Source organism: Scomber scombrus, chromosome 19 (genome assembly GCF_963691925.1).
Source record: "Scomber scombrus chromosome 19, fScoSco1.1, whole genome shotgun sequence".
Taxonomy (NCBI): domain Eukaryota; kingdom Metazoa; phylum Chordata; class Actinopteri; order Scombriformes; family Scombridae; genus Scomber; species Scomber scombrus.
This window is the reverse complement of record NC_084988.1, coordinates 26,571,588-26,585,390: the sequence shown is the minus strand read 5'-3', so window position 1 is coordinate 26,585,390 and position 13,803 is coordinate 26,571,588. Positions and strand designations below refer to the sequence as shown.

Below are 13,803 nucleotides of genomic sequence, written 5' to 3'. Positions count from 1 at the left end.
GTGTGTGTGTGTGTGTTAGTTTTTTTTTTTAAATGGCATAAATGAATAAATATGTTCACAAATAACTTTATATTTCTATCATCTCATTTTCAGGACAGAGCTTTTGACAGTTTTAAATGATTGCGCTCACCATGATTTATTTTGAAAAGAATGCTTTGTCATTCAGTAAATTCAGTAAATTACTGACATCAATCCAGAAAGTTAAACAACACTCCTCCAAAACAGTATTTCATTAGTTTAAGTAAGTGCACCTAATTTATTGCAAATTATAATTTTATAACATATTTGTACATGATTATACAGATAACTGGGGGGAAATCTGCATTGTCATTCTCTCACTCAGTGTTCCATTCTTTATGGAACTTCTAGAAATGCGTCAGTGTTTTTTTTAATTGATTTTTGTACTTTTTATTTCAAAAGCTTTCTATCGTGAAACTGCGGTATCCATGTATATTGAAACTTTTGTTCAGGCTGTGCTTTTATTTTCTAGGATAGTAGTGTAATTTACGTGAAGTCCCTGAACGAGACATGACAGACTAGCAGCAGCCGCCGGCGGCCTCGGCTGTACTTACTTCCTGCCCGCCATAACTTCACTGTACACATACCAGCAGGACTCTGCTCTGACGGCTGCTCTCACCTGATGAACACAACGCCGTAAGTGTTACTACTCGTTTGAAGCCGAACCTGACCAATAATTCTACCCCGACGTCAAGCTAGCTGAATAATAAGAGGCCTAACTGTAGCCACTAACATAGAGAACTCCTCTGGTCGCTCTGAATCGTTTCTAGCTGCACTTTAATGACTGAACTCATTGGTTTACGCTAGTATGCTCTGCACACAATAAACAACAAACGCATATGTGTGTAAATCTTCGTGAAGACTTACACATATGCGGTTATTGTCTGTGTCCGCTGCGCATACTACCGTGAACCAATGGAGCCTCGTTTGTAGGTATTTAAACCAGGCTGAAGTTCTATGTTTAGCTTCCTTTACACAGTCAGTGTGTAGTGAGCTGTCAGCCTGACGCAGCAGCCGCGCTGTCCATGCTCAGGTAGCTTACTACTGGGAGTTATGGGGAAAGTTCAGGAAAATAGAATAATGATATTTAGTGGCATTATCTGATTCAGCAGCACTTATACTGAGGCTATGTGTGTGCAGTGTTAGTTATCTTAGTATAAGCCCACTTTAGGGTTTGTGAAACCTTTATTTTGCTCATGAAAATATAAAAAAGGGCGATTGCACTTATCTTCTCCACATTAGAGAGACTCCAAAGACTCAGAGACTCCAATTTGTCATTAAAACACAGCTTTGAGATTTGTCAAACCTTTTATTCTATTTGTGAAAACACAGAAAAGAGCAATTTCACCACTTTTTTCCCCATGCAGACCATTAACTGTATAAATACTGCGTCTTCACTACCTACCACTATATAAGATTGAAGCCAGGATATCTCTTTCTTGGTCTTATTTGGAGCCAGATACTGTGCAGTGGATTGAGGTGGTGGGATGGCATTTGCGGGACACGCCCCCCAGCTATCCTGACAGAAGTTTAAGAGCGGCTTTCACAGCTGTCAATCATGACGCCACACCCCCTTTTTTATATTGTCAATAAATTAAAAAAAAAAAAAAAAACACATGACCAAGGACCAGCGTGATAAGAACTACCTAAAAATGACAGAAACCATCTTTCAGAAAAATGTGTTTGTGTACTTTGATGTTTTTAGTTTGTCTCATGTCCCATCCACTAAAACGGAGAGGGCGGGACTTATGAGCTACACTGCAGCCAGCCATCAGGATGACTTGGCTTCACTGTTAGGAAGCTGCTATGACGTCTATCTTTATATACAGTCAGTGATCCAGACCACTATAGTTAGACTGTTCAGATCTTAATAGTAAGATTGGACAGGTCTAAGTATAGTAGACTTGGTGTAATGTGGTCTGGATGGAGAAATATCAGTGAAATTGTTCTTTTTGTGTGTGTTTTTATAAGCAGAATAAAGGTTTCATAAATCCAAAACTGGGTTTAATCAGTGTTACGGCTTCTGCCATGGTGTCTAACATGCTTCATGAACGGAGAATCTGACACTAAATATTATTATTTGTTTTCCCTTAATTTAATCCTGGACCTGAGCTGAAAATCTGAAGCTAACTTGCTACAATTAAACCATAAAGTCAATTTACTATCCAATCCAATCCAATCCACTTTATTTATATAGCGCAATTTTAACAAACACAAGGTTTCCAAAGTGCTGCACAACAAGATAAAACACAATAAATAGATAACACAATAGAAGCACAATAAAAAGATGAAGTACACAATAGAAAGATAAAAGCAATAAAATAAAATACTAGCACATAATGTTTACAGTACTCATCTGTTATAACACATGACTATATGATGTTAAAGCAAACAGAGAAAAGGGGAATAAAGTGATGTAGTGACGGTGAAATACAGTTATATTGGTACTAAGCTGAAGAGCTGTCAAGCTATTCCCAGCACATGTATATACACAATGAAGTCAAGCTCTACTTTAATATTACCATAAACATTGTAATATTATGTATTTATAAATGTAATGACATGTTGAGTATGTTTCCATGAGCTTCCACTGAGCACACGCACGTCTAAATGTGACAAAGTTTGAAGAATCTGAGGCAAAACAAGCTGGTATTGGGTAGCAGGAATCTGTTGGTGGGTAAAATGAGTCATTGAGGAAAAACACTCATACTGCCTGTGTTTTATTTCCCCTCTTAAGAAATGATGTGGTGTGTCTTTGTGCTCCTGCAGTGCCAGGACTCCTCCCTGCTGCTCACATTAAAGCAGACTGTTGACTGCCTATGTCAGTCCTCTGCAGGCTGTTTCCTCCCAGCTGTGTCTCCTGAGGACACACTGAGGTCCTGCTCAGAGCTGCTACTGGCATTCCTGGAATTTTAACTTTACCATGTTCATGAAAATACACGAAACAGGACAGACCACACATTGTTTCCTTTCTTTTTTCCCCCCACAAAAGTATGAAATATAAACAGGGGGAGGAGATCTCTAAAATGACAAATAGTGCTCAAAAAGTGAGGTGTTGATGTATAGCTTCAGTGGTCAGTGCTTCATATGCAGCCACTCTCTCCTTGTGACAGGGTACATGTAGTTAGTAACTGTTCAATCAAAACTACATTTCCCCTCTTTAACACTGTTATTGAAATAAATTCAGAGGTCTTAAAAGGGAAAAGTAGTATTCCACTAAGAAGGAGAAGAATGGGAAGTGAAATTTTCAATTGAGATTTTGGAACCATCATCAGGGCCCTGCTGGAGGATCTCAGGCAGTGATCAGCCTCATTAGGAGTTAGCAGTTCACAGATATAAGCATAGAGCCTGACCATCCAATGCTTTAAAAAGTCACAGGTTACCAGTGAAGGGCTATTCTCTTAGTACCTGTTAAAAGCCTGACTCAAAACAGTTCCAAAAATCATTAGCAGCCCTTTTTTTTTATCAATTGCAGTGTGATATTTTGGAGTGGAGGTGTGCCACTCTGACATGATTTTATGTGCTTGTTTTATTTCTGTCACACATGCTACAGTGATCTTATTGATGGAAGTGGGCTGCTGATGATTTTCGATCACTTGTTGACTATCTGTACCACACTGTGATGGGTGATACTGTATGAGGATACTCAGTTGTTTTCAGTAGTACTTTTGATGATGTGTTAAATCTCATTACATCTCTCGTTACACATGTGAATGAGTCTGTGATGATTTTGTGTTGTTGTTGATGAGTGTGGGAGGTTCGGAGTGTGATTTGTACCTTGTACCTGGAGTGATGATAAGTTAGTGGGTTGTAGATGGATTGAGCTGCTGATTATTGTGTGTGAGTGGAAGGTAAGGTAAGGTAAACTTTACTGATCCCCTTGGGTGAAATTAAAAATTGACAAACAGTATTCTTGTAATGGTGAACTGATGAAAATGAAAATAAAATAAAATACTATATACAATAAACCATCTCTAAAATAATTTACAATCTACATAAAGTGTGTGTGTGTGTGTGTGTGTGTGTGTGTGTGTGTGTGTGTGTGTGTGTGTGTGTGTGTGTGTGTGTGTGTGTGTGTGTGTGTGTGTGTGTGTGTGTGTGTGTGTGTGTGTGTGTGTGTGTGTGTGTGTGTGTAGTGTGATTCATTGACTAGGTGTGTAGTCTGGATGCTTATCATACTATAAACAAAGTGGAATCATCACCTGGCAAAAACTGTATAAGCTTCATAAAAGCAGACTTTATGGCAGAGGTGTTTGCATTAGAGAGCACAGCTGTTCCTAATAAAGTACTCAGTGAGTGTCTGCTCCTTGTTGAAGTCATTTAAAGTTGAGTTGAGTGTTGAGGGACTCATAGGAGACAGTTTTAAAACTGTGATCAATATAGATCAAGCTCTGAAAACACAGGAGCCTACTTTTCCCATGATGCAGCGATAAGGATGTTTGTGTGAAGTGTTTGTGATTTATGAGCACACCAGCTACACACCTTCTAGAAAACCAAACTGAACACTGTTTTCTTTTACTGTTCTCTTTGTATAACCAAATACAACAAACAAAGTAGCTCCACTGTTATGAAGTTGCCATCTTGCTTCTAGTGCACATTTATTTAGTGCAGATGCCTGATGATAGCAATGGCAGGTAAATCCACATCTGTCTGCATCTGTATTGAAGTATGAGCAAAGCTTGTAGTTGCACGTGTTGTTTAAACTTGTCATTCTCCGTTTTGTAACTCAGGATTTCAGTTTCAGTCTAAACAAACTAAAAGGTGATTGTATGTAGAGCTGCACTGATTGGTCGAGTAATTGATAAATCAATTATAAAAAAATTAACCTGCAACAAATTTGGTTATAACTGAATCCTCTCATACCATCCATTCTCTGGTTCCAGCTTCTCAAATTTGATTATTAGCATCATTAGTTTTTCTTTGTCATATGTTACAGTCATTTAAATGTATTAAACTTTTGGACTATTCATCAGACCAAGCAAATAAACTGATGACATCACTGTGTGCTCTGGGAAATAATTAATGTCACTTTATTTAAAAAAGGCAACATTTCAACCATCAGGCTGCTGGTAACATCATAGCTACTGACTCTGGCCTTTATGTGTAAAATTGGTGGAGTTTTCCTTTAAAGTTTCAACTTAGACTTGTGTTCTTGTTGTCAGGGCGGAGACTGATCATGACTCAGCAGGAGCAGCAGGACTTCACGGAGAGCCTGGAAGCAGCCCTCTCTTGGATGCGGGTCATCCAGGAGAGGCTAAAGGCTAATGACAACACCCAGGGGCCCCGGGATGCTCTGGAGGCCAGACTCAGGGAGACTGAGGTAAGACCCCCACAACCCCTCTGTTGTCAGACTGCAGAGTGCTGACAGCTGCTTTGAGCTGTGTGCAGTATCTAAGTCTATTTTTTTTATTACATTTATTTAAATTGTTCCTTATTGCTGAGACTGTTATGGAGGGATGTTATATGATGTGTTTGTTTTCAATTAAAAAATTATCATTATTATTATTATTGTTATGGTTTTTTTTAGTATGGAGCACTTTGGGTCAAGCTGTTCTAGTCATAAATCTGTAACACTGTGTTTATCAGGGCACAGAACATTATGATAGAAGTACATGATGCTCCAATTATGTCTCATAAGTTGTTGTGTTAGCAGCACTTACACACAACTTCCAATCACGTCTCCATCATTTATCATCTTACAGGAATCTGTAAAAGCATTTCTGAAGAACTCATAATGAATTAGAACTGAAAAGAGAAGAACTTCAGTGTGAATATTCTCTTCTGTCAAACATACTAGGAGAGTAAAGAGAATGTTGTTTGAACTGACTATTATTTCTTACTTGAATGTTGAATCTAACAGGTACAGTGTGTATAGTATAGATTCTGTATGGACTAACAATGCTGCTTCCTGTGCTCTGCTCAACATGTAGAAAATCCATCAGTCGGAGCACGATGGTCGGGTGAAGATGGACATGGCTCTGGTGGCAGCAGACAACCTGCTGCAGAGCGGAGATGAAGAGCTGAAGAACCACACCCACACTGAACTCAAAAAGCTAAAGACCCTGTGGGAGGAGACCTGCACCTACATCGTCCACTGCCACAGGTGCTCTAAAACACAGGTGTACAGTGTGTGGAATGATAGAGAGCAGCTTTACCTACATTCACATTTCAGGCTTTAATGCTCAGTGTAGAAAAGTGTTCCACACCTTACCCAGCATGTTAAAAAGCTACCTCAGTATCTTATTTGGGCTTTTGTCAAGAATGATCCAGATCATTGTGTTTCTTTTCCTTCGTTATACTGCCTCACCTTTTATGGTGCAAATGCTAAATCAGCTAGGCTGTCATACACACTTTTCATGTGGATGATGTAAGATTCATGTATGCCAGTGACAGATTCTGAGGTGAGCGTTCAAAAGCAGCACAAGCGACTACACTTGAGTAGCTGCTGTTTTTTCCCCAAGACGGCAACCGATGATAGTTTCAGGCAACAGAATGTCTGAAAAATAGTGACAGTGGCCATCACAGTTTTCCCACAACTCAAGGTGACATGTTGGCAGTCGCTTGTTAAGTCAGCAGAGCAAAATCTAAAGATATACAGTTTACAGTGATATAAAACAGAAAAAAACAACTAAAACACCTCACACTGAGCTGAAATAATCAACTACTTAATTAATAAATCATAAATTAAGTAGTTGATTGACTAATCAATTAATTGACTAGTTGTTTCAGCACTATGTGTGTCATTCACACAAGTTTTAGAATAAAAATATTCTGTTTTCAAACATTTTACCTTCTTCTATATGGAGCGGTTAATTATTGTAAGTTATTAAAGTGGTACATTTCATAACAGGTTATTAAGTTAAGGTAAAATTAGGTACTTAAAGGATAGTAGACAACTGTGTCTTTAACCAACTGTCAGCAGATCAGTGAAAGAGGTTTTCCTCTCTGTAATCATTCCTCCTGTTCATACTGACTATTAAAAGATCTTCAAATGTGCTTTCAATGGAAGTGATGGAGGACAAAATCCACAGTGTGTCCACACAGTCATTTAAAAGTAGATGATCAGCTTCTATTCAGCTTCAGCAGTGTGAATTAGTCATATCAATGATATCTGACACATTTACAGTCTTTTTATCATCAAATTCCCTCTTAGTGTTTCCCTGTTGAGCTGTGGTGGAAGTATAGAAACAAAAAGAGGGACATGCTCAAAATATGCAGGAGAATCGTGTTGAGAATCACTGGTTCAGCCCAAACTGCTCAGCCTAACTCTTCTTCATACTGTTGTACCTCTCTCACAGTCGGATAGAGTGGGTGTGGCTTCATTGGAGCGAGTACATGAAGGCCTATGAGGAGTTTGAGCTGTGGCTGACGAGGCAGCAGCGCAGCCTGGATGTTGGTGTTGAACTGCAGCTGGGCTTGAAGGAGAAGCTGTGGCAGGTGGATCAGCAGAGGGTGGTGGTGAGCGACATCCAGGGCCAGGCAGCGCTGCTGGAGAGGCTGCTGGATGAAGCTGCTGCACTGTACAACAGAACCCAGGACCCTAGTGTGGAGCCCCAAGCCCAGGAGACACTGCAGGAGGCCTACAATGACATCAGAGACAGGGCGGAGGTGAGACACTGGTTATTGTACCTACAAACAAGGTGTGCTTTTGTATGATATGATATGATACAACACAACACAATACGTTACCGAAATTTGTCTTGGACTCAAATGCCGCGAACATAATGCCTCCATAGTTGGAGTAAACAAACAAGGAGAACAAAGCAGCATCATTTGTGTCGAACAACAATAAATTGCACATAACAAAATATTGCACACACCCCATAATTAAATACCATGAGACCCACTACCATGAGGCACAATCCCTACAGCCTCAAGCAGCATGGTTTAAAAGTTTGATAGAAGTCAGCACAAATGAGTTGATAAAACAATTGAGTTTACAGTGGGCGATTCTGTATTGTCTGCCAATAGCCAAGTCAAGGGCTCATATTCTGTGTGGAGGATATGTGATGGGTCATCATTAGGGATGCACCGAAAATTCGGCCATCGAAAACCTTCGGCCGAAAATGGCCCAAAAGCGCATTTTCGGTTTTCGGCCGAAATACTTTTATCACCGAAACAACACGGCCGAAACAGCTAACTAAAGAGATCAGCTCCTCTGATGCATCTGTAGCAGACGTTATTCCTTTACTTGCAGCACTAAAATGTAGTTCACTCTTAGAGTCTGTGAGCACACGTTTCACTGAGATCTATTTGGATCCTCTGCACTTCATCGCGACTGTACTTGATCCGCGTTATAAAGATCATTACCTGGATGTGGGATTAAAGCAGCGCGCACAAGAAATGATCCGGGCCGCGATGGATGCGGAGAACCCGCTTAGAGACGGAGAAGTGCACAGCACAGTAGAAGGTGTGTGTTTGTGTGACTATAAATGCAGCGCGTGTGAGAGTAAAGCGTGCTTATAGCTCTGTGTTGCTGCTTATTAGACCAATACCGATCGCAACCCTCCACCAAGTGTAACACTAAGTGTTATTTTTAACTTAAATTAATTTTATATTGTGCATTGTTGTAATGTCATTGCTAAATAAATATTTTCATACTTTTGTAATTGATTTATTCTTTGAATTGCAATGCCTTGATTTTAGTGAGGTTAGTACACAGTCATAGCCATAAATGCAATGGTACTAATAAATGGCATAATAATTTCTTTCGGTGTTTCGGTTTTCGGTTTTCGGCCTTGGTTTCCTCATTTTCGTTTCGTTTTTTGTTTTCATTTCGCTGCATCCCTAGTCAAAAGTTCTAGTCCATAAATGTCATCATGTTATCATGTCAAATTATTTATATAAAAAGTAAATTTAACATTTGTGCTTTCTAGGTTTAAGCTGTCCTGTGATAAATGTCGGTCAGTGAGAGCATGGTTGTGCATGCAGGAGATGGAGGAGCATCATAATAGAATGTGTTTGTTTGTCATGTTCATAGAGCAGTATCCTCTTACTGCTAAGTTTGTTGCCAAGGAGGAAAGGAAAGTGACATTTCTTACATGCTGAAAATATCTCTCTATAAAGATGATGTAGTGAAGTGTGATGTCAGCTGTTGGTTTTCTTGGAGCCACTTTGAAGCCGAAAGTTGTAGCTTCTGGTTGGCTCCATTTTTCAGTTTGGAGCCCGGAACTTCCAAATAAGGAATGTTGGGTGTTACCTTTCATGCTCAGGCATCACAATCAAGTAACATTAAATATAGTGAAATATTGCAACAATGGTCTGACTCAGTAAACTCTTGGAGTTGGGGAGAGCAGCAGGTGAGCCAACTGTCAATCACAGCTGTCAATCAACACCCACACAGCAGACATCAAAGCTACTATAAGTCTTCAAATCTTAATAACGAAGCAACAATTTCTAAAATGATCACCAGCAAATTTATAAGAGGTTAGAGATTGAGACCAGAATGACTCATAAAACAACGATTGACTAAGAGAAAGCGAAGCGTTTTGAATTGGAGTCCATTGAATTATCTAGTGGCACTCCATGGTCGTTGCTTTATTCATTTCATTAGAGTTCAAGTAATTCCGTGCTGGAGTAACATGACCTGATCACAGGTTTGTTTATCAATCAGTTATTGATCTCATCTAAACTACTGAAAGTCTAGAGTAGAGCTGCAACTCACCTTTATTTTCATTATCAATTGATTATCCGATTATATTCTTCATTTATTGATTAATTGCTCAACCTTAAGGCTCAAGGTGATGCCATCAAATTCATTTATCAAAGTAGAAGCATTCATTTCCTGTTGATTGACTCATTGATTAAACATTTCAGCTCTTGTTTAACAACTTGATTTTAAAACATGAACTTCTGTGCTCCTAATTCCTTACAGATGTATATTAAAGGATGCTATTAAATAACAAACAATGCTCGGCTCTATGTGGCTCCTCTGTGAGGTGTGTGGTCAGAGGCACTGAGGCAGCTGGTTATGTTAGGTGTGTGTAATGTGTGTGTTGAGGTGCTGCACAGTACAATACACGGGCTTGTGTCTTATATAAAAATGCACACAGATCAGCCTCTGGATTACTTAACAATAGCACAGAAGAAAAGAACATGAAAAGAACAAAAGAGACACTTAGAAAACATGCAGGTGAAGCATGAAATGAGAGCATGTTAATCCTCTAAAGCCAACCAAAAAAAGAACACCTTTGTTGTATAAGGAAAAGCTTCTTTGTAGCAGGAAGCTTGAGAAAGATTTTCAGTTGCAAAAGCAGTGGCTGGAAATGAAGACTATCATAATTTTCAGGAGTATTTTTTGGAGAATCAAAGTAAACAGGACTTGGGCACAAGGTCTGAAATGTTAAGCATGTGTGGGGGAGTGGGTTAGGTCATCTACATGCATGAATGTGTTGGTGTTGTTTGGCTTTATGTCATGAGGGACAAATTTGCAGTCCAAGTGAGCAAATGTAAAAATGTTCCTACAAATCATCAAAGTCTTCATTTACATCCACAGCAAAGATTCCAAACTTTAACTCAAGTTTACTTCTTCACTTTTCACTCATTCTTTGTTCACAGTCGTGACAGAATCCGACTCTTACTGAAGAGCGCATACACTGGAGGTTAATGAAAACTGTGCTAACATTTCTTCTGTGCATCTATAATCACATCCACACGCCGCAAAGAGAAATAAGTTTACAGTTTGCAGCATTTCAGATGGGAATCGTTTAGAGTGGAGCACTGCTGCATTAGTCAACATTAGGAAATACATACAGACTGCAGCTGCTCTTCTCTTCCTCTTCTCACACAGCTCTTTCAACCACAAAGCCCACATCAGCCTCTACCTACATCATACTTTCACATAAACATAACAGTGTGCTGCTAAAGCTGTGCCGTTGACTCCAGATAGGAGTGTGTGATTTAGATAATGCAGTGTTTTATGGTATAATGTTCCCTGAAGGCGCCTCCCACCTGTGAAGCAGCTCTTTTTAGTCATCTGTGTGTTCTGATCGTCAGGAAATGCGAACACGCTTTGGAAAATCTTAGCTGTAGTTGAAGTAAGAGACAGAGAGAGCCACTGGAGAATACACTTTCACTTTCACATGCAGGCGGCTCACTCACAAACCCAAATGGGAAGTGTGTGATGTGCACCCAAAAGACTTTGATTCAGTGCTAAAAATTACCACGTCTCCCCGCTGTGCTAGGAGCGTCTGACGCTGCTTCAGAAGATGGCTGAGGAGCACCAGACGTACCAAGGCTGCGTTCAGAGGTTCCAGTCCTGGCTGCTGTCAAAAACCAAGGAGCTGATGGATCTGATGGACAGGGAGGATACAGCTGAGAACAAGCTCAAAGCCTTACAAGTGAGACTCTTTGCTTTGTTGCTATATTCACAGTAAAAATGTGTCTTTATTATTTTCAGCTGTGGGAAAAAGGTAGAGGGAACTATTTAGGGGTTTCACTTGTATACCAAATGTAAAGTAGATGTTAGTATACACATTGGTAAATGATGATGTGTGCCACCATACTGGGCTGTATGAGTGTGTGTGTGGTTTAAAACAGGAGAGTAGTCATCAGTACTTATGTAGTTAAAGAAGAAATACACGATACAAGTGAATTTAGTGATAAGCTTAACCCTCACATACATTTCACAGTATCCCCTCATGATTAGTCTTTATACATAATACCTGACACACAAATCAATCTATCAATAAATCAAACTTTATTTATATAGCAGCTTTCATGCTTGCAGTTAGTTGATTGACAGCTGATAATAAGACAGAACAAGTGACAACAGAAAGAAAAGGAATAAAAACAAAGAGCAAATTAAAAGACAAAAATTGAGACCAATGCACACAAGATGAATTAAGAATGATAGAAATGTTTTAAAAATGTAAATAAAATAAGTAAAAAATAAATAATTAAATAGAAAAAAAGAATAAAAGTTAAATAATAGAACATATTATAAAGATGAAAAGTAAAATAAAAGATGAAGTTATGAAATAAAAGCTGGACTAATACTGGGTTAAAAAGGATAAAAGAAACACACAAATCAAAGCGATAAGAAGGAAAAACTTATAGAATGTTAAATAGTGTAAAATAAAGTAGACAAAATAAAATATCAAAACAAATACAATAACATAGAAATAATTCATGAATAGCTCATCAGTCATTAATAAATTGTTGATTAATCCTTCATGAAGCTTTCAGGAAACAGAGATAGTTTAATCTGTAGTTTTTTATGCTTTTTGTTGATAGAGAAAAAATATGTACAATCACTCTATATGTGTCCAATGTTATATAACACTGGAGCCAATAGTTGTCCAGCCATGTCAAGTTGCATATTGGATCGTGATTGGCTCCAGACTAGCTGTGATGTCACAAATCATGCTTCTAAGTGCATGTGTTAAAATAAGATGAGCACAGAGAACCTTTCCTCACTCATTCTGCACAGTGAAACATCAAGCTGAACTAAAGCAGAACACAGTGCTGACTGGAGAGTGACTTTAAGATTTGAAACATGTTTGTTCTCTCCCTCCCATCAGGTGCTGGATGACAGCGTAGCCAGCGAGGAGAAAACCCTGCAGCACATCGAGGGTTTGTCAGAAGCTGTGAGGGCTAACACCTCTCCTGCAGGGGCGGAGGTGGTGGTGGAGGAGGCTGAGGAGCTGAGGCTGGGCTGGCAGAGACTCAGGCAGGGCCTGTGTGAGGCCGAGGAGGGCCTGCGCTCCAACCTGGACTCACACAGTCAGTACATGACCCGCTGCCAGCGGCTTGGAGACGACATTGGACGAATCAGGATGATGCTGCAGGGGCTGGACCATGAACTGGTGGGGGGTCATGAGGGCGGAGACCACGCTGACCGCACTGCGGACCAGATAATTGGCCAATGGAGGACATACACAGTGAGTTTTCTTTTATATATATATATCAGCGGTCAAATCTTATTCCTGAGTTTTTTAATACATCTAGCATCTTATTCCATACCTGGATGATTGTTCGTGGTCAATTTTCAGGGAATTACACATACTTGTCTTTAAAAGGGATATGGTTAATAATCTAAAAGCCTTGCTAATTACTTTGAGAAATACAGTGTTGGATAGAACACCACTATTACTATTTTCAGAGCCTTGTCTTCAGTGGGGCTTAAAAAATAAACCAGATTACGTGTGTTTCTGAGTTAATGAGATAGATGGAAAAAAACAACAGAATAATTACTAAAATACCCCAAAATTGTACTAATAAAACCAAAATATATAAAAAAAACTCAGTGTGCAGTGTCAGAAAAGGTGTAGACCACAGTTATTACTACAGCACATTAAACAGTGAGACAGTGGGCAGTATCATCCCTGTGCCACGTCTGCAGCATTCAGTATGCAGCATGTATCACCTTAGAGAATAGAGAAACTCTTTTTAAAGGCAGCTGAAGATGGTGGTGTGGATAGTCATGTTCCAGGATGGATAGTTGAGTGAGGAACCTTTAAAAGTCCCTGCAGACTTACATTACCTTTTTCAAATGAATGTGAATAAGCTCTAAAGGCCCTGCATAGCCACACAGGTGGTTTCACCTGTGTTGGATGTTTAGAGCTCTTTTTAAGAGTGTGCACACTGTGTTTGATTGACACTGACCTCAATTACCGTCCTGGTGGCTTTGTTGGACCTGGTGCATGTGGTCTGGTGAACTCCTGTAATGACCAGCACAGCTCTGTCAACCTTCATCCTGAGCTGAGGTCTAATTATTCCAGTGATAACAGCTGTGTGGGTGTGCAGGGCCTTTATAGCTCATTTCAGTTGAATTTTAAAAAACCC

The 13,803-nt window shown here is 39.5% G+C and overlaps 1 protein-coding gene across 1 annotated transcript in view; it reads left to right on the top strand.

Annotated features, from left to right (window-relative positions):
• The first annotated feature begins 577 nt into the window (after positions 1–577).
• Positions 578–13,803, top strand: part of syne3 (spectrin repeat containing, nuclear envelope family member 3) — a 59,651-nt gene continuing 46,425 nt past the window's right edge. Inside the window, exons 1-6 of the mRNA XM_062439815.1 lie at positions 578–654; positions 5,181–5,338; positions 5,949–6,121; positions 7,317–7,626; positions 11,202–11,357; positions 12,540–12,899. Coding sequence (XP_062295799.1) covers positions 5,195–5,338; positions 5,949–6,121; positions 7,317–7,626; positions 11,202–11,357; positions 12,540–12,899 — 1,143 coding nt within the window. The 5' untranslated portion in view covers positions 578–654; positions 5,181–5,194. The remainder of the gene's footprint in view (positions 655–5,180; positions 5,339–5,948; positions 6,122–7,316; positions 7,627–11,201; positions 11,358–12,539; positions 12,900–13,803) is intronic.